At 33.6% G+C, this 19,594-nt stretch overlaps 2 protein-coding genes across 5 annotated transcripts; both read right to left on the minus strand.

The window, feature by feature from the left end:
• Positions 1 to 28: 28 nt before the first annotated feature.
• On the minus strand, positions 29 to 2,863 carry LOC127801263 (pentatricopeptide repeat-containing protein At1g02150-like; the record flags this gene model as incomplete). The annotated part of the gene is given in 2 exon segments (XM_052336205.1): positions 29 to 243; positions 2,328 to 2,863. Coding segments are annotated over 2 exon segments (575 nt in total), but the record flags the coding sequence as incomplete, so codon positions are not given.
• Positions 2,864 to 8,663: 5,800 nt separating this feature from the next.
• On the minus strand, positions 8,664 to 18,241 carry LOC127802621 (uncharacterized). Of its 4 annotated transcripts, none has more exons than XM_052338538.1 (10): positions 17,675 to 18,241; positions 17,445 to 17,527; positions 15,126 to 15,220; positions 13,143 to 13,211; positions 12,836 to 12,951; positions 12,683 to 12,737; positions 12,061 to 12,181; positions 10,072 to 10,119; positions 9,696 to 9,790; positions 8,664 to 9,233 (listed from the first exon to the last, which is right to left on the minus strand). In XM_052338538.1, exons 2-10 carry the CDS (start codon positions 17,467 to 17,469, stop codon positions 9,132 to 9,134), a joined length of 726 nt encoding a protein of 241 aa, XP_052194498.1. In that variant the 5' UTR covers positions 17,470 to 17,527; positions 17,675 to 18,241; the 3' UTR covers positions 8,664 to 9,131. The 4 variants fall into 4 exon arrangements, with proteins under 4 accessions (XP_052194498.1, XP_052194497.1, XP_052194496.1 ...); XM_052338537.1 differs by having other exon boundaries at positions 15,126 to 15,235; positions 17,675 to 18,240; XM_052338536.1 differs by lacking the exon at positions 17,445 to 17,527.
• Positions 18,242 to 19,594: the final 1,353 nt, after the last annotated feature.

Below are 19,594 nucleotides of genomic sequence, written 5' to 3' on the forward strand. Positions count from 1 at the left end.
ATAACCTCTAACTCTCATTTCCTCCTCTATTAAAGATTCAGCCTTCTCTCTCATTTTAGCCTGGACATAGGCATTTAGAAGAGCTCCATATGTTCGCTTGTCCTTCAATCTATCTGGCAGCTTCAGGAAGTAATCTTCAGCATTTAAAATACCACGCACTTTGGAAATTAGATCTAGTTGAATAGCTGTGTCACTGGTTGATATTCTAAACCTCTCCACTCTGTTATTCATCCAATCATATACCTGCATAATATTTGAAATTTCATAGCTGGAGACAAGGCAAAGCCACAAAGGCATGTACAAACACTAGAAAGTGAGCCCGTGGGGGGAAGGGAGGTATCATAACTTGATAGGTTGTACTGTTTGGTGATTACTAGATGACTAGAACCTAAAAACGAATTATAATTATCCAACCAAGTAGCATAGTAGTAGTAGTAGTAAAACAATTTACTACTGCTATCAGAATTTTATTGTTCGCTAATCCAATTAAGAGCTTTTCAAATATTTCAGAATCTGGAGTATAATATACATATTCAGGTCAGGTATAAGAAAAGATAGAATGGTTAATCCAATGCCTAACTAAAAGAAATATATATAATGTAGTAGCTAACAGAAAAAAGTTACTTAAACAAAAAAAAAAAAAAAAAAAAAAAAAAGGTAACCTATAGATAAAAGTTGCTTTCTGGATAACCCAATTCTCAATGCAACAATATCAACTACAATTTGATCATTACATATATGCCAACTTGATGCCAGCTAGGATAGATTTCCCATTCTTATCAATTAGGTCATTTACTAGTCTAACTGCACCCCTTTGGCACCAATCTAATAAGTGTCTTAATTGTTGCATATCTTCCTTTTTCAGAAAAAATGGAAAATACAGCTTTCTTCTTAAAGAGTATGTCTAATTTCAGTTAAGGCTACCCAATTTTAGTTAACCTTTGAGAATAAATAAATTTAGTGATGAACAAAAAAAGGTTAGATAAAGAAAAGTTAGAAAAAAAGAATATAGGAATACGTGATTACAGATTCATATTCCAGTTTGTCAAGAAATATTTTCAATAGAACTCTTTTAAATTGGTAAATTATCTTCTTTTTTTTCACAAGGTCAATACTGGGTACTGACCTATTTTATTGTACAGCTACAGCACATTTAGATTATTAACGAAAACAGAAAGCTATATCATACAAATTATTAATTATCCCACAAAATGTCAGGGTGCTACTAGTTTCAATGAATAAACGAACACGGTAATTCAAAAGTTAAACCAAAGCCAATGAGTCTTTTAATTTCCACACTTAGTAAAGTTCAAATCATTGGATAAAGAACAAACTTGGCACAATGTGAATGTTTAACTACAAGCCAAATGATAAATACCCTAATCATAAAGTATAAAAAGCATGGGCCTAAAGCTCAATAAAATGAAAAAGTTTGCTGAGGGTATTGAAAGCCCATGAAAATAGTGCATGAAACAAAAAATTGAAGTGAGGCCAGATACAGGTTCTGAGGAGGGCAGTTTGGTTTTGTTTTTGAGAGTGGGTGCTTGTTAGCTTTCTTTTTTTATGGTATATTGCTGTGTTTTTCTGTGTTATAATTCTGGTTGCATTCCCTTTCTTAATAAATACTGATTCTGCATACGGTGTTTGAAATCAGTTGCAGTTCAAATTTATGGACTGAAATTCACCTAGGGGGGGAAAAAACCCAACTTTTTCAGGCCCCAAATTTAATGCCGAACTCTGATCGTGCCACGTACTTTTAAATTTTAGCTGAACTCACATAGTGGGATAAGGGCTTGGTATGTTATTGTTGCTTCTGTTGTCAGCTAAGTATTTCAACTTCAACATTGCCAACCAAATTTCGAGTAATGACAGGATAAATTTGAAAATGAATCAACTTTCTGTTGAACTATATGGTCACGTCTTGAAATGCAAAGCAGGGAATATAGTGCATCTTTTAAGCCTCAGTGTAACACATACGCCTGCATTTAGTTCATCTAGTCCTGGTCCTCCTGGAGGCAAACAGTCAATCACAACAAAATTCTTGAAACAGCAGCAACAACCAATGAAGCAAAAGAAAAACAAGGCACTTTTATGCTCTCAAGTTGAAATTATTAACCCAAAAAAGTCCTAGATAATCATGAAATAAACAACGACTAGCACTGCAATCAGATTTTACTTCAACACCAATACTGTAAAGAAACAATTTAAAGGCAGACAAAACGTAAAATCCATACCAAGCCAACCAATCAATTCAAACAAAACCATCAAAAAGTAACAAACACCGAAGAAACAAAAAATCCACACAACATCAAAAGCACTGAAAATACCTCAAGGGCAAGCTTGTAACGCCTGAATTTCCTCAACTCTTTGACAATCCTCCAAAGTTCCCACTTGGTGAGTCGCTTCCCCTCCCTCTCGCACTGGTTCAACACGCTCGCAGCGCCCATTTCCGGGTCCTCCATCAGCGATATCCTCTTGAATATGCCGCTCCATTTCGAGATAGGCCTCCTCCTCCCGTACTCCCCGGCTCTGTGGCTGCGAACCTGTGATGCCGAACATCTAACAACCGGATTCTTGTGACCTCTAACTGTTCGAAGAAATGTCGAGCTGAGAAACCCGGACGGGAAGGAGAGAGGAATATGGTGGCGCTGTAGAGGAGACTGCGAAATGGTGAATTGAAGCAGCATGATTAGGTTTCTATATGGTTTTGGAGAAGTGAGAAGGATCAACTATGAAGGTTTTGGAGATTTTCTGGAACTGAAGTCCGGAAATGGTTGGGTTTGCTCCTTTTTCGGAGATAACGTCCAAGTGAGTCATCATCTATGTCCAAATTACCAAAAGGTTCAATTTCTTGAGCTTTTGGACTAGTGTTCACTCAGAAAATTCAAAATTTATTATGATTAGAAAAAGAAGGGAATATATAGTTTTCTATTTTAATTGAAATGCAAAGTTGAATTACACCTCAGAGGCACAAAAACTATCAAACGGTGTTGTTTTTGGCCTTTTTGGATGTTTCTTACTCCAAAATATTAGAAAATACAAAAAAACGATTTTAGATAATTTTTATAATTTTAAAAATATTTATAAACCATTTTATAATATTAAAAAAATATTTTCACAAATACGTTAAAGACATAAATTATTTTGTCTCTTTTATCCTGACAATCACATTAGAGATTAAAATAACTTGTGTTTATTTCTATTTGAATAGATGATAAAATTTATTTTTATATTTAATTAAATAATTTTTTTAATATTAAAAATTATTTTTACAAAAAACTTATATTTTTTTATTTGTTTGTTTCCCTGCATTTCCTTCTTCTACTTTTATTAAAAATATTAAGTTGCGTTCTCTTTACTTTTCAATTTTCAATTTTGATTTTTGAATTCATTTTCAGTTTTCTGTTTTAATAGTCTGTTTTTAGAAAATTGAAAATGCGTTTTCTTTGTCATTTTAAAAAATTATTTCTCAAAATAAAAAATTAGAAAATGCTTTCTCTTTCAAATTTTAAAAATCATTTTTAATGATATTTTATTTAATAAATTTGATTATTCAATAAATTAGAAATATTTAATATTAATATATTATTAAAAAAATATATACATTTTAAAGTTAATGAATTTTGTAATATTTTTCCCATTACAATAATAAAATATAAATAAATAAATGTGTTTTGAGTTTAGAGTTTGTTTTAGATAAAAATACTCAAAATAATTTTTTGTTGTTTTGAGTTTTCTTTATATTTTTTTTTAAAAATATTTTTTAAAAACAATAAAGAGAACGCATTTTCATTATTTTAGAAAATTGACTTGAAAACAACAAAAAGACGCAACTTTATTTTCTCATTTTTGTTTTATATCATATTCATTTTCCATTTCATTTTTGTTTCCGTGCAATCCAAGTCTACATTTTATTAAAATAAAAGTACAATAAAAAATGCTCCCCCCTTTTTTCTCGATAAAATGAAAAAAATCTACAATTTTTTTTTCTAGGGAAGTATAACAATATTAGTTGCTATCAGTGTGTTGATAATATTAATTTTTAATAATTTTATAAAAAATTAAATTTATGCAATAGCAAACTAACAAATATGTCAATTTTGAGAGAATGAATGGAATAAAAAATGAGTGCCCTGTTTCGCACCCTCCCAAATCCTCTCTCTGAAGGGTATTTCTTTCCACAAGGATGTACTCGTCTATAGCTGGAGTTGGATGATTCGTTCCGTATTGTTATTGACAATGATGCACGGAAACGGCTCGGAGGAGCCGTTTCGACATTTCCGAACCGTTTCCCGTTTCAAAAACGAGAAAAAATGGCCCGAAACATTTTCAGGCCGTTTGTGTAATATTTAGAAATTTTTGGGCCGTTTCAACAAATAATAAAAATTTTTGGAAACGCGCGTTTTAGCCGATTTCAACGGCTTGAAGAAAAGCCCTAACCCCAAAATTAGTTCCTCTGTTCTTTCTCCTCTTCTTTTTTTTCTTCTTCTAGTCGAGTTCGATCGCCCTCGCCCTTACCCTCGCTGCCATCTGCTTCGAGTCCTATTGCTTCGTTGCTCTCGTCGCTGTCTGGTTCGTCGCATCGCCGTCGTCTTCGTCGTACTTGTCGTCTGGTTCGTTTCGGTGCTCCTCGTCGTCTGTTTCCAGCCCTCCCCGTCTACTTCCAGTGCCTCGCTTCGTCATCGCCCTCGCCGTCGTCTTCTGCTTCGTCGCCATTTGCTCGGTGTTTGCTTTCCTCTTGTAAGTAATCTCACTGGATGGTCCCTCTTTGTTGTTTGTATGTGCAAATGCAATTACATTTACAGTGTTGCTTGTATAGTTTAATAGTTGTATATATTTTCTCCTTGCTTGGGCGTAAATGATGTAAAATATTGTAATGTAAAATTATGTCTCATTGTTTAGGATAGCTATGGAAATGGATGGAATGCAAATATATAAAGCAACAAATGACAATTAATGCCCTCTTAATGGAAAGACAGTGTTTTGTTAAGGGAAAATTGGACTCTTATAAAATTATTAAGGTTCTGGGTGATCACTGATCAATGCAATTTGTTCTCAAATTATCATAATATTCATTCTAGAAGATTTCTAACCTTTCCAATATCTTCCTGAAGGAACTACGTTAGACAATTATCATCAGTTAAAAATCTTAATAAAAGAAACACACCAAAGCAAAGACTACCATCATCATAGAAATCTTAGTCCATGGTTAATTGGTTATCTCCTGATTAGTAAGTGTAGAATTAGTTTCCACAAATGTTGGGGCCTAATGTTTCATAATGGAAATTATGCATAACTTGCTGCAGTGTCTTTCCATAATATACCCAGCTTCAAACCAAGAGATGTTAACTAGACACAATATCTTTCCAAGGCAATTATGGATCACCTGAGTTCCTCTTTCTCCTGTTAAGTGAAAAATTATTGCAAGTTTTGAGTCTTCAAGAAAAAGAAGTGAATCAACTATCTTACAAAAAGAGGGAAAAGTATATGAGATTTGTGAGTAGTATGATTTTATTGCAGGACTTTTCCCGACAATATTTGTATGCCCTCTTAATGGAAAAGTATATGCATTATGCTTATTACATGGATTATAAATTTGTTGAAATTTAATCTTATATTATGAACTCTATATTTGATCATATATTGATTTATTAATTTAATTCATAGGTCATATATGGCTCATTCAACTTCAAGTTCAAGATCTAACAACAGTATTTCATCAAAAAATAAGGATGAGGAAAATAGTCCATTATGGAAATATGTGACTAGAATGGAGAAAATGGGAGAAGGAGGGGTAGTTGGAAATGGACTTGCAACTTTTGTGGTTTGCAAAAATTTGGGACATACACAAGAGTTAGGGCTCATCTATTAAGTATCAGTGGGAAATGAATTGCTTGTTGTAAAAAGGTAAGTCCTGAAATTATAGTTGAGATGAAAAAAGTTGAAAGAGAAGTTGAATAAAGATTATCAAGTTTACAACATAAGCAAGTGCCATTACTGACTAGTAGTGTTTCTTTGGGGCCTTCTTTGTCTTTACATGAACCAAGTGTTTTAGAACATTTAAAGAAAAGAAAATCCATGGATTCACCTCTTGCGAAAGCTTTTGACATGCAAACTAGAGCACAATTAGATGCTGAGATTGCTAGGATGTTTTATACTAGGGGTTTGCCTTTTAATCTTGCTAGAAACCCATATTATCTGAGTTCTTATTCATTTGCTGCTAATCATCTATTAAGTGGTTATGTGCCTCCAGGTTATAATAAGTTAAGGACCACATTACTTCAACAAGAAAAGTCAAATATTGAAAAATTGCTAGAACTTATTAAAAGTACTTGGTTGGGAAAAGGTGTTAACATTGTTACTGATGGTTGGAGTGACCCACAAAGAAGACCCTTGATTAATTTTTTGGTTGTTTCTGAAAATGGTCCAATGTTTATCAAATCTGTGAATTGTTCAGATGAAGTAAAGGACAAACAATTTATTGTTAATTTGATGAAAGAGGTAATAGATGAAGTTGGTGACCAAAAAGTTGTACAAATCATTACTGATAATGCTGCTAATTGCAAGGGAGCTGGGGAAATCATTAAGGGTATGTTTCCACATATTTATTGGACTCCTTGTATTGTCCATACACTTAATCTTGCTTTGAAGAATATATGTGTAGCTAGGAATTTAGAAAGTAATCAATAGACATATGATGAGTGTCATTGGATCACTGAAATGCATGGAGATGCTTTGGTCATAAAAAAATTTATAATGAATCATTCAATGAGATTGGCCATGTTCAATCGGTTTAGTTCTTTGAAGTTGCTTGCAATTGCTGACACTCGATTTGCTTCTATTGTTGTTATGCTTAAAAGATTTAAACTTCTTAGATGTGCACTTGAAGCAATGGTTATGAGTGATGAATGGGCACAATATCGAGATGATGACCAAGGAAAAGCTCGATTTGTTCGTGAATTGGTTGTGAATGAGAATTTTTGGGAAAAAATTAATTATATTCTCGCTTTCACAGCACCTATTTATGATATGCTTAGAGTTTGTGATACAAACAAACCATGCCTTCATTTGGTCTATGAGATGTGGGATTCTATGATTTTCAACATGAAGAAGGTTATTTATGATCATGAAGGCAAGCTACCAAGTGATTTTTCATTATTTTTTCATGTTATTCATCGTATTCTTCTTGCTCGTTGGACAAAACATAGCACTCCATTACATTGCCTAGCTCATTCTTTGAACCCAAGGTAATTTTCAAATTCAATATTTATTTCTTACTAATTCAATACTTTATGTATTATTCTTTTTATTTTTAAATTTTTGTTGATTTTGTCTTTTGAAGGTATATAGTAATAAATGGCTTCAAGAAAAAGAAGGTAGAATGCCTCCACATATGGATGGAGATGTCTCCACACAAAGAATGAAGTGTTTTAAGAGACTTTTTCCTAATCCAGATGAGCGTGCTATTGTTGATGATGAGTTTGCTGATTTTTCTCTCAAAAGTGGGCCATTTGGAGACCCAGATGCTATCTTGAATTGTTATGACAGGGAACCTAGGAAATGGTGAGCATGTTATGGTTCACGTGCTCCTTTGCTTCAAAGGTTAGCTTTCAAGGTGCTTGGACAATCTATTTCTTCATCTTGTTCTGAAAGGAATTTGAGTACTTATTCTTTCGTTCATTCATTTAGAAAGAATAAATTAACTCCAAAACGTGCAGAGGATTTGGTCTTTGTTCATAACAATCTTCATCTTTTATCGAGAAACACTTCCCAATAATATGACGATAAGACAAAGATGTGGGATATAGGTGGAGATGAATTTGGAAGTATGAAAGGTGGGTATTCTCGAATTTGCTAATCTCTCCTTAGATGAACCAGAGTTGGAGTCTGTACTCTTTGACGAAGATATTAGCCAGTTTATAGAGACAGCGTGATGAACTGAATGAACTTTTATAAACTAGATTATGTTTGATTCTGTTATTTAAATTCTATGTTTGTTTTTAATTACTAAGTCATGTAAAGATAATATAACTTTCTTAATATTGTTGATAGTTATTTGAATGCGTTGTAGACTTTATGTTTATGTTTGTTTGAATACATTATGAAACTTATGTTTATTGTTTATATTTGAATTTTTTTATTTTTTTATATTAAAAGTTATATTTATAAAAAAACTCTTATATTTTTTAAATTTACAATTTACCCCGCATTTCCGTTTCCTACCTTTTTAAAAAAATACCATTTCCACGTTTCCGTTTCCTATCGGAAACGTCTCCCGTTTTCGTTTCCGTGCAACCTAGGTTATTGATACCACTTGGTGGTAGATTTTGAGTTTGAATTTTAATTTTATTAAACTCTAGCTGAGCTGAGATGTGGGTACTCGTTCAACAAGAAACCTTATTCTGCTTACCTGTCAAGTGCAAATGCCCGGCACTTTGTCCTGGTGCTGATGGGCAGTAGTAACCAGCCTTATATAGTAATCCTTTAAAAGAAGATTGCTGGGTTCATATATATGGCCTGTGTAGTTGTCTGTGACTTTGGATTTTGCTTTCGGACATTCGCATGAAGCTTGTGTCGGGTGGATTGACCTTTCCCTGAAAAACGCCATTGAACCACATATGCATCAAGTTCATCATGGGGTAAACAAAAACCATGCAAGGCCGAAGAGAAGGTTGGTCGACTCTATTCATTCATCATCGCTATCATCAATCACCGGGTAAACATATATTGATCGCTCCACCTATAGAAATTCCCAATAAGAACTTATTACAGTTGCCAATAGAGGCTCAGAGAAAAAACACATCACAAACCGCAAGACAACTACTATCATCACTACTACCAAACCCATATTTTTACCGAACTACAGTTTTTAGGGGCCGCCTAGTCAAATGAGAGGAAATCTTTTGTCACACAAACTTAATGCACCCCCACCCTTCCCCCCAACTCTCCCTTCCTACTGAGAAATTGATTCAGGAGACAATACAAGGTAGGTTTGAAGGATACCACAAAGATAGGTTTGAAGGATACCACAACCTTTGGGAGAAAACTATCGAAGGAAGATGAGGATGCGGAAACATGATGATCGAGAACTTCCTTACAAGACGCATTTTCTCTATCTCACAAACCAAATGCTATCGTGTAAGAAGGCTGTATGAGGGCAAGTCTTCGAGCCGTGTTATGTCTTCTTGCAGAAGCTCACTTTCCAGCTGACGCCTAGTAGCTTTCATCACCGTCTGTAAAATAAAAAAAAAAAAAAGATGAGCCACATAATATAGAAATCAAGAATTATTTGGCTGACAAAATACTGTATAATTATTGGCTGCAGATTGAATGTTCATGAAAAAGTACAGAAATGAAAAAAAAAAAAAAAAACCGAAAGGATATATTGTGGCAAAATCAATTAGTAGGAAAATCCACTTTGAAGATACAAATTCATGCGTGCACTCTAAGCAAGGTCAAAATTGAATTTATAAGATAAAAAAAGATTATCACTAAATCATGCCTAACAGCAGAAGTAAAGCTTTTCAGGGGCAAAACAAGGTGATAGAACTGCTAATATGGCTACGATAAGTAGTCATTCTAAATTATGTATCTAAAACATGACATAATGCAGAGAATCAATGAAGAACTTGTGATCGTATATCTGTAGCTTTCACTCTCATCCCTACTGTGCCTTCCTAATCACGCAAACATACATTGAAGTCCATGTAAGATGCATGCATCGCAAGCCATTGATGGTCCATCAGCTTGAATGTGATGCAGTAGAGAAGGTCAAATGCTGATTCATTTTCTGCAAGTCAAAAGAAAGAAGAGACAAAAACCCTTAGAACCCAATACACCAAATAAAAACTCCATGACATGAAAAAAAAAAAATGTAATAGTAAATGGGAAGTTAACATTTTTCTGCCACAATGACTTCATTCAGCATCATAAATTTTGAGTAGACAACAAATTTAGTATTGAACTGGATGAGTATCAGCATTGACAATGCGTGCCCCCCACACCCTCAAACTAACATGCTAATGAGCATTAATTGGTAAAAATATGATGGGGTCTAAAGGCAAGGCCTACCTGCAAGAAATTTCAAGAAAGTCGCTCCCACTAATGTCCGTGGCTTTACTGCAGATTGGAAGCAAAGAATTAGCAAATGAATAGCATTAGTATAATAATATTTTCTATATCTGTGCTGCTACTCAGAATATATTTTCTGACTCCCTGGTGTTGCACCCACCCACATGCGGGTATTTGGAGATATAATTATACACATGAAAACCATTATGACCAGATAATAAGAAACCAAAATGAACCCTCTGAAAAGCCAAGGCTAATCCAAGTTCAAACTTGAGAACCAAACAAGAAACCTAGCAATCCATCAAAAAATATAGAAGAAACCATGTCAACTAAGGTAGCATTTGTTAAAATGAGTAAAATAAAAAAGTATCAAAATAAGGTTGAAATACTTTCCGGACCAAGATATGGAATAGTCAAGATAAGATTGAGAAGTATTCCAAGATTTCTATCGGATTGTTTGTTAAATTTTTGAAATTCACTGAGAATTGTACTTTTTTTTCCATATGTTTGTTAAATACATATGATAAAGCACCGATATAAGAGTTTTTTTTACCAAAATATCCCTATTACCAAATTCATTCAAAACTGTATGTTAACATCAACAACAAATTTATGTTTAAAATAATGCTTTATGATTAATGTGAATTGTCAAAAAAAAAATAAAAATAAAATTAAAAATAGTGTTATTTTCTAAATCCATGTTCAAAAATAGATTCTAAAAAGACAAGAAAGTAGAAATAATTACTGGTGGAATTACAATAGTTCCACTTAGATAATTAAAAATTGCCAAAACATATTTTCATAATAGATAATAAAATATAAAATTGAATAAACATAGTTCCACTTAGATAATTAAAAATTGCCAAAACATATTTTCATAATAGATAATAAAATATAAAATTGAATAAAATAATTTAAAAAATCGGTGAAAGGAATTTGTATTAGATAATAAAATATATATATATAGAGTGAGAGAGATTTAAATTTTAAAAATTAGTGAAAGGAATAATGTCATTTAAATTTTAAAAATTGCCAAAACATATGGCAATTTAAAAATATATTAAATGACATTAATTATAAGACTTAAATAAATAAGTTTTTTTAAAACCAACTTTATTGTAAAAATAAGACTTAATAAATTTAAATTTTAAAAATGTATTAAATGACATTAATTATCCTACAAGGGGGGTATGGGTAATTTAGACTTATCTATAAAATATCAGATAAATTTATCTGGAAGGGCAGGCCAAATAAATTTATCTGTAAAAAGTCATATAAGAAGCCAGGTGAGGGTTTTTTCAGGAAATGTCAGATAAGTTTAACAAACACGTTGAAAAGGACAAATATCCGGAATGCTTCTCATATCTGACCTTTTCCACCCCATATTTTGGTTAACAAACATTACCGTATAAAATAATTTGAAATTTGAACCCCATGGGCATTCAACTAGCTGCTTTGTTAGGTAGCGTTTGTTAAAATGAGTAAGATAAGGGAGTATCAAGATAAGTTCAAAATAGTTCTCAAACCAAAATATGAAATGATCAAAATAAACTTGGGAAGCATTCCAAAATTTTTATCAAACTGTTTGTTAAATTCTTTGAAATGCATTAGAAGACACTGGCGTCATTTTTTTCTTATATGTAGGAACCAAGATATGTTTATCTTGAGGGGGATGAGAGATATGCATATCTTGATTAATCAAGATAAGAGGTCACAAGATGGTTTTCCCAAGAATGGTCAGATAAACTTAACAAACATGTTGGAAATGATAGAAGTCCGAGATGCGTCCCATATCTTAACTTTTTCACCCCATATCTTGATTAACAAACGCCCCCTTAAGAGATACCAAAGAGCAACAAGAAACAGCCTCAAGGAATAGGAGTTACGAAGAGTACAAGTTCCACCAGATAGTTATGCCTATGCTATCCAGTTGAAAACTAATAATCCACAGAGGTACTTAAAAAGTAAAATTAAATAAGAAAATGGAACCTGCTTCAAGATCAAGCATCTGGATAAGCATGAATGTGATGTTCACACCAGCAACAGCAAATGGATATTCCCACATGGCTCGATTACCTTCCTGTTTTCGAAGAAGATCCTGGAAGGATTTCTGTAGCAGGAAGTTGACAGTTTACATCAACGAATGTAGATTACATAGGCACGGAAATATCTGGAGAAAGCATAATGCTTACTCAAAATTAACACACACACTCTCTCTCTATGGAGCTGACATGGCACAGCATTAAATAAGTAAATCAACTATGCAACACATGACAAAGAAAAAGTAGTTGGTTATCTAAATCAGTTAAAAGAAGAAGAATAAGAAAGGAAAAGAAAATCTAGACGCATGCTCCAGCTTGAGAAAACTGAAAGAAACTGACAAATATTTCAGAGAAGTAAGCAATTTCCAGAGTGTGTTTTTGTTGTATCATTATTGGCACGTGAACAGAAACATAAGGATGGACACACTGATAGCTCTCTTCAACAGTCTGAACATGACCCACACGTAGCTTTACTAGCATGCTGTAACTTCATTTCACATAGAGGAAGCCAACAAAGAAAAAGGGGACTAAGTTGAGATGGACATTTCATATTAGAGAATTGGCTGTACCGGGAAGTTCCTAGCAAAGTATAACAAGTTCTCCAGTGATATGAAACCACCACCCCTACAAGAGAAATCAAACCATCAAAACAGCAAGAAAGACAGAGATGCTCCATGTCACAAAACAAAAAAGATGGAGAAACAAACAAAAAACTCGTATACCTAAAGTCTGTGGAGGGATCTTTTCCTTGCCAACCCATTTCCTTCCATTGTTCAGATACTAAACCATGAAGTTCTTCTTCTGGGAAGGCAACATTCCACAGTGCCCTCAAGGATTCCTACAGCAGCACAGCAATAATAAAGAATAAGATTATAGCACTCAGTATATGATTTCAATACAAAGTGAACTGCATTGTTTTGAATTAGTTAACAGCCCATAACAATTGCAAAATCTTGAGAACATACATTTGATTCAAAAAAAAAATATCATATATGAAAAAGCTCATTGAATCTTGAACCAGAAGAGCACCTGGTGTTCTGGGATTGAACTGTCATAGGCAACATCTATGCGGTTCTGCAGCCTCTGTAAACATTCCTCCTGACAACATCAAAAGGGAAAACTATCAAAGACTTCAACCACTAACCTTAACCATTGTTTTTACAAGTAAAGGATTTAAAGGTGCTTAAAGAGGTACAATCCTTGTATAAATGGAGCACAGAGAGTTAAAAAAGATTAAACAAAATAAGTCTTCCAAAACCGAACAGGAAAACACAGCTCCCCCAAAAATATCCATAATATGTCTAGAGAAAAGAAGCAGCTTCCTACCAATAGCAAGAGGAGCGTAACAACATTTCTTTCAACTTATATGTTATGCTTTTCACTCCTCCATAACAAACAGAATTCCTTCCTCTTCATAAGCAACATGTCACATATAAAAGTAAAGAACAAAAATACTAGAGAGAGAGAGAGGTGAGCACTTGATGACTAGGAAAACATACATTCAAGCTTTACTTTAGTTCTCCCTCTATGGTATATTTTCTGCACAACCTGAATGTATCATGCATGCATGTCCTATTCTTCGCAATTCCAAATGGTCCCAATCCAAGAGTCTTCTGTTTCTTAGTACTTATTTTATTTAGATACCAGCAACTCCTGGATCTTAACTTTGGAAGGGGAAAAAGAAATAGGCTAGGCAACATTGCAGTTGCTACCAAATTCCAATTAACCGTTTACTAATTACTACGGACCTTGCAGATCTTATCTGTAGATCCATCTTGTTTAATTTATTTGTGAAAACAAAGCATTTTCTTGTCATTGACAATTACATTTATTTTCATTTACAAGTAGAGATCATTTACAAGTAGCAAGTGGATGCACTCAAATTCATCATCCCAAGACTTAATAATCCCACCAAGTGGGGTTGGCTACATGTTCTAGGTATCATAGGCCATATCTAGTGGCTATACTCCAGTTAGTCACTAAATTTCGTCAGCTTGGATGAGTAGCTCTTTCTGACCTTCGCATATGGATGGGTATACAAGTTCAAAATGTCACCTTGTCCAGAGTAAGCATGTTCAGGGTATGCAAACCCCCCCCCCCCCACACACCTTTTTCCCCCCAGGTATGAACACCAGTTCTAGATACATTCTTCCACCTTTTTCCAAGTAAGTAAAAACTGAAGTAGGAGATGGTGGACATCAACAAGGACAACAAATTATATTGAAATAAGAAAAGAAAATATGAATTTAACAAAATGAGTAAAGATTTCGAATTTAGATTTTTCTTAGTCACGGGTTTGGGCTGTGAAAACAGCCTCCTTACAAAGTAAGGTACGGCCTCCATATCATACAAAAACAACCCTCGCCTAACCCTCACAACACAAAGAGCCTTGTCCCTTGTGCACTGGGAATATCTTTTAAATGTGGAAAGATTTGGTTAGGAAGCAAACAATTTTCGGTGGCCCTTTAGAAGATTTTTGCAAACAAACATGGAAACAGAAAGCAAAGACAACAATTTAGTACATGTAAATTATGATAATCAAGTATCTTAGGTGCCAAAGTCTTCTCAAATTTCTCTTGGAAGACCATTTATCCATCATAGAGTCTTGTGACACGTAGTTTAACATTCGCTAATGCATATTTGACTAGAAGAAAATGGTGAAAAACTAACAAATATAACAAAAACTGATCTTAACAAATTTCCAGAGATAAAATTAAAAAATGATTGATGCAGGCTGACATGCTGGAATAGGAAAGGGAATGAAGTACTAAAACTGCCCTTAAATGGACAGGTATTGCAAAAACCACCTTATAGTAACCACCACATTAGAAACAGGTTTTAAGTGCATAATGCCATTTTAACATTTATTAACTAATAATAGGATATCTTTCATTGTTAAGCAATAAAAGAAAAAAAAAAAAAAATGGGAACATTAAATATTGCAGTTCACACATGTTATGTGTATGGACAAATAGACGCATCATGCAATCATATCACTACAATGACTGTTACCTGTGCCGGGGTCAAATCAAATGACGGACGAGCATCACTATCTCTCCTTTGGGCACAAACACAAGAAAGACCTCTGCCAAGCCATGCCGCTGATCCTGCCACAACCTCAGCTGTAACAGAACAGAACCATTGCCACATAAAAATGGAAGTCTTAAGCCTTCAAACAACACATTTTGGCATCTCAATGCCAACCTATTCATTTTTCTCTTCGCAAGCACATATGCCTCGTACTCAATTCTTTATCAAAAATATCCATACAAAGCCTGAACAACTACATATGTGAAGCTCCATTCAGTGTGATAAGAATACTCTTCAAAACCAACTTTGGTACTGCCATTTATTCCAAGATGAAGAAAAATAAGCTAAGAAGGGAGAGGAAAAGGGAAAAGAGGAATCAAAACTAATATAACTCTATTAGATAAGCTGATAACAGAGAACAAAAATAATATAATTTACTAACAGCCATATAAAGGTGTCGTATTAGCATAGCATCATGGTAAAGGCAGAAAATTTCCCATTTAAAGGGGTAATTTATGAGATACATGCCTGGTCTTATATTGAAAACAACAACAGATTTGAGAAAGAGAAGATAGGCAATAAAATCACTGCAAAGAAATGATTATGCGAAAATAAAACCAAATACTATATACTAGCTTATACTACCAAATAAATAATGCCACTGAACAGAGAAAGAATAAAATTCAAAACAGAAGCTACTGACATCTGTCTGTTTTCAGCTGATCCTTCATGAAATTATAGCATCAAATTGAGTTTAATAACATTCATTGGTATAAAGCAGTAAACAAGAACCAAGATTTGATACCTTTGTACTATAAGTAGGATTTTAAAGCAACTGCTATGAATTAAGAGGTGGCAGTCCAAAGACCATCCCCAATCAAATTTTTTACTATATCTTGCCATTGTTCCAAATTTCATATAAAAGATGGAACTGGATTCCACTCATCTAATGTTTCAAGTTGAAGTCAGAGCACCCAATCTTTAGTTCCAGAACCTGTCTATGATTTAATCTGCGAAACATATGGAACTTGGTTATCAGTATTTGAAAGTTTCTTGCGGATGCTAAATGTTTCAAAAATTTAATTGACAACCTCGTTAAACGCCATATCATGGCAAACTGGTGTTGGCTAAGCAAATTGAATATAGAATCAGTTGATCACCTCTGTTTGCCTTCTTATATGCCATAAAGTCTTTTCTTGGCCAATTTGGTGTGGCATCAGTGCTCCATAGCACGTAAAAGATTTCTTTTTGCTAGAAGAGTTGCCATCTGTTGATAGCTATAAATCAGAAATGATTGATAGCTACAATCTTTGATTGATTGATTAAATGTTATAATTGTATGATGTAATTGATCTTGATATAATCTTCCTCATTCTAAATAATACTATAAATATGGGGTATGCTGTGTACAGTTGGAGGAAAAAAAAAAACAACCTACAACCCTTTTTTCATCACTCTGTGTTACTCTTTTTCAACTCTGTCATTGCAAAGAGAACAAAGACAGCTTCATTTTTGCTACCTCACGCTTTGAAGTGGCAAACTCAGGGAGAGCACAATTGAAGATCCTTCTGAGATTGTGAAAACCTTTCATTTAGCATTAAGAGAATTTTTGTCTCTCTTTAATATTGATGCTTGTTTGAAGTTATTGAGTCTTTGTCGGACCAATCCATGGATTTTATGAAGAATTTTTGCAATTATAACTACTGTAAAAGGATTTTGCTTCTTGTACAAATCCCTCTTTGTACATGGTAGTGCCCCTTGCTAGCTTTATATACATACATATATATTGCTTATAAAAAGAATTAGGCTAAAACAATTAACTGTCCTTGGAATTAAAACCAGGTATAATAATAAAAAAAAAAAAAAACTCCACAAGAAGCTTTATGAATAAATTTTGCACTCATATTACTTAATTTATTATGCTATTTCGTCTCTATTGTTCGCAGATCCGAATAAATTTTTGAACAACTTCATGAAACTTGTGTATAAGCTCCTGCTCGTAAAAGCTAACTGTAACCGCACTATTTTTCTTCACAACATCTCACGAATAAGTAAAAAAGACGTTTTACAATAATGAGAGCAAACTCGAGGACTCTATCTCACGGGATCGGTTCAAGTAACAAAGAAAATCAGTTCACAGTAAGAAATCGCTGATTTAAATTCCCAACACTCAACACAAAAAAACGTTTCAGCTATTAGAACAATTGCATCAACAACATAGATATTACAAGCGAATGTAATTGCAAAAGCAAGAGGACAAAATTCAAGGAGAAAATAGTAACTGCACGCAGGCTCACTCACCACAAATTTCAATGCAAGTAGCCATCAATAAATCTTAAATGACCTAACTTCAGTCGACAGATCCAAACTTCCAAAAATCATTCCTGAGCGAGAAAGGAATATAGAAAAAGCGCGAAATAACAGAAAGAAAACAGGTACCAAATTTTAGAGAAAATGAAGGGAAAAAGAGGGGGTTGCTAAAATTAGCGTTCAATACATGTATAAAAATAATGACAGCTTAGAGAATATACCAGAAGAAGTCGTATGGCAGGTGGTGCCGCCCCGGTCAAGGCCTTGCGAAATCCTCCGAACCGCTACAAACGATCCACCTCCTCGATCATCCATCTCCGTCACCGAAACCATCTAAACCGCCATTAACGAACAAGATCAATCATCCATTATCTTCCAAACTAAACAGTCCTCAAAATAACTCACGCGGCAACACGGAGAAATCAGAAACCGCCACGGAACAGCTCTCAACAGAAAATGTAGCGCAGACTCAACCACGGACGAGGACGAAACTGATCCAGAGTACCAAATATTCAATTACTCTGACTTGGAAGAACGGGAAATTCTTAATCTCTTATGCTTCTCCAAACCAAATGCATACCAAAAGATGGATCGAATGAAAGCTAAAAAGTTCTTGAAGCAACAGAAACGGTTCTTGAAGAGAATGTACGATTTGTTCGTGCTAGGGTTTAAAGATCACCAACAGCACCATGACTGCTCTCTCTCTCTCTCTCTCTCTCTGTATATATACACACGCTGAGAGAGCTTTCTCTCTCTATGGATTTCTTCGTCTCTGGAGGAGAGAGAGAGAGAGAAATTTTGTGAGTTGGATTGAGAGGGATTTATACTAACAGAGAAATGGAAATTTATTTAATTGGGTTTCAGCGAAATTATTGATTTATTTATTTTGCGCAACGGAATGTTGATATTAACGAAGAGAAGGCAAAAAGATTAAGAGAATGCTGGGAATTTGAATTTACTAAAAATAGAAAATAAAAATGTAAATATATTTTCACCATAATTTAAATAAATAAATATATTATGAGTTTAATCTTTATATCCTATTAAAAAAGTGCGCCTCTATCACAATGGCTTTTATCTTTTAGCTTTTTAAGAAGTATATGAATAGGAAGGAAGGAAGGAAGGAAGGAACTAAGGAAGCCACACGCGTGCGTACAAAATAAGGTACATAAAAAGGGGCTTTACAATTTCTTCAACCTTCTTGTGGTATATATATATATAAATATTATTTTAGATGCAATTATAATTAGGCGGATCATAATCCACCGACACTTGATCATATTTTTAAAATATAAATTTTAATTTTTTTAAAAATTTTTGATACAAAAATATTAAAATTTATTTTTCACTTTCATAATCAAATATTTAAACTTTTAAACGAGATTTCAACAATATAAAATCAAATCAGAAGTTATAACTATCTCTTATTTTTTAGTAAAATTTTATGTTTAAATATTTTTAATAGAATCTTAGTGAATTCACCACATTAAAGTCAATGTTTGTTAGGTGCCACTAAACATTCAATGCAAGATTCTTTAAACAAATCAATCCAACTCTACCATCTTCTCTTTGGGTGGTCTAAATTTGCTATAATCTTTAAATTGTTTGGTGTAACTTTGAATTTAGTTGACTAGTAAAAGATAATTTTTAGTTTATTTCTTTTAAAATCACGCTTATCATGATATGTGATAGAATTTATGAAGATTTACGTGACCTGTCATATATGATTAATGCGATACTTTATTTATTATATTATATAATAAAATTTGCATAAATTTAATTTAATTCTTATAATTTTCGTGAAACTCTACCTATCACAAACCTCAATTTTATTCATTTCATGAAGACCTCGGAGTCATGAAAAAAAAAATAAAGAGAACTTTATCATCTTGAAGTTTGTTTATTGTTTTGATTTGTTGGGAAAATGTTATTGTACTGTTTAATTATTATAAATGAAAATGACAAGATTGCCCTTGGTAAAAGAGAGAGAAGGGGTCACATGGGATGTTTGGTGGGAGTGAGAAAGGGATGATGGGAAGAGTTCATTCGAGTGTGACCCCACTCCTATTTTGTACTTAAGGCCTCGTGGGTTACTTTTGTAATTAGGACCATATCATGCCCCCACCATCGGACCTGTGCCT

This window comes from Diospyros lotus, chromosome 5 (assembly GCF_014633365.1).
Source record: "Diospyros lotus cultivar Yz01 chromosome 5, ASM1463336v1, whole genome shotgun sequence".
NCBI classification, from domain to species: Eukaryota; Viridiplantae; Streptophyta; class Magnoliopsida; order Ericales; family Ebenaceae; genus Diospyros; species Diospyros lotus.

Excerpts from the sequence above, each read along its gene's own strand:
- LOC127802621 (XM_052338535.1), bottom strand. The coding sequence starts at position 17,786 with ATGGTTTCGGTGACGGAGATGGATGATCGAGGAGGTGGATCGTTTGTA. Across the intron at positions 12,182-12,682 it reads ACTTTGCTAGGAACTTCCCG|AAATCCTTCCAGGATCTTCT; the intron begins GTACAGCCAATT and ends TTCCTGCTACAG. Across the intron at positions 9,234-9,695 it reads CATCTTACATGGACTTCAAT|ACGGTGATGAAAGCTACTAG; the intron begins GTATGTTTGCGT and ends TTTATTTTACAG.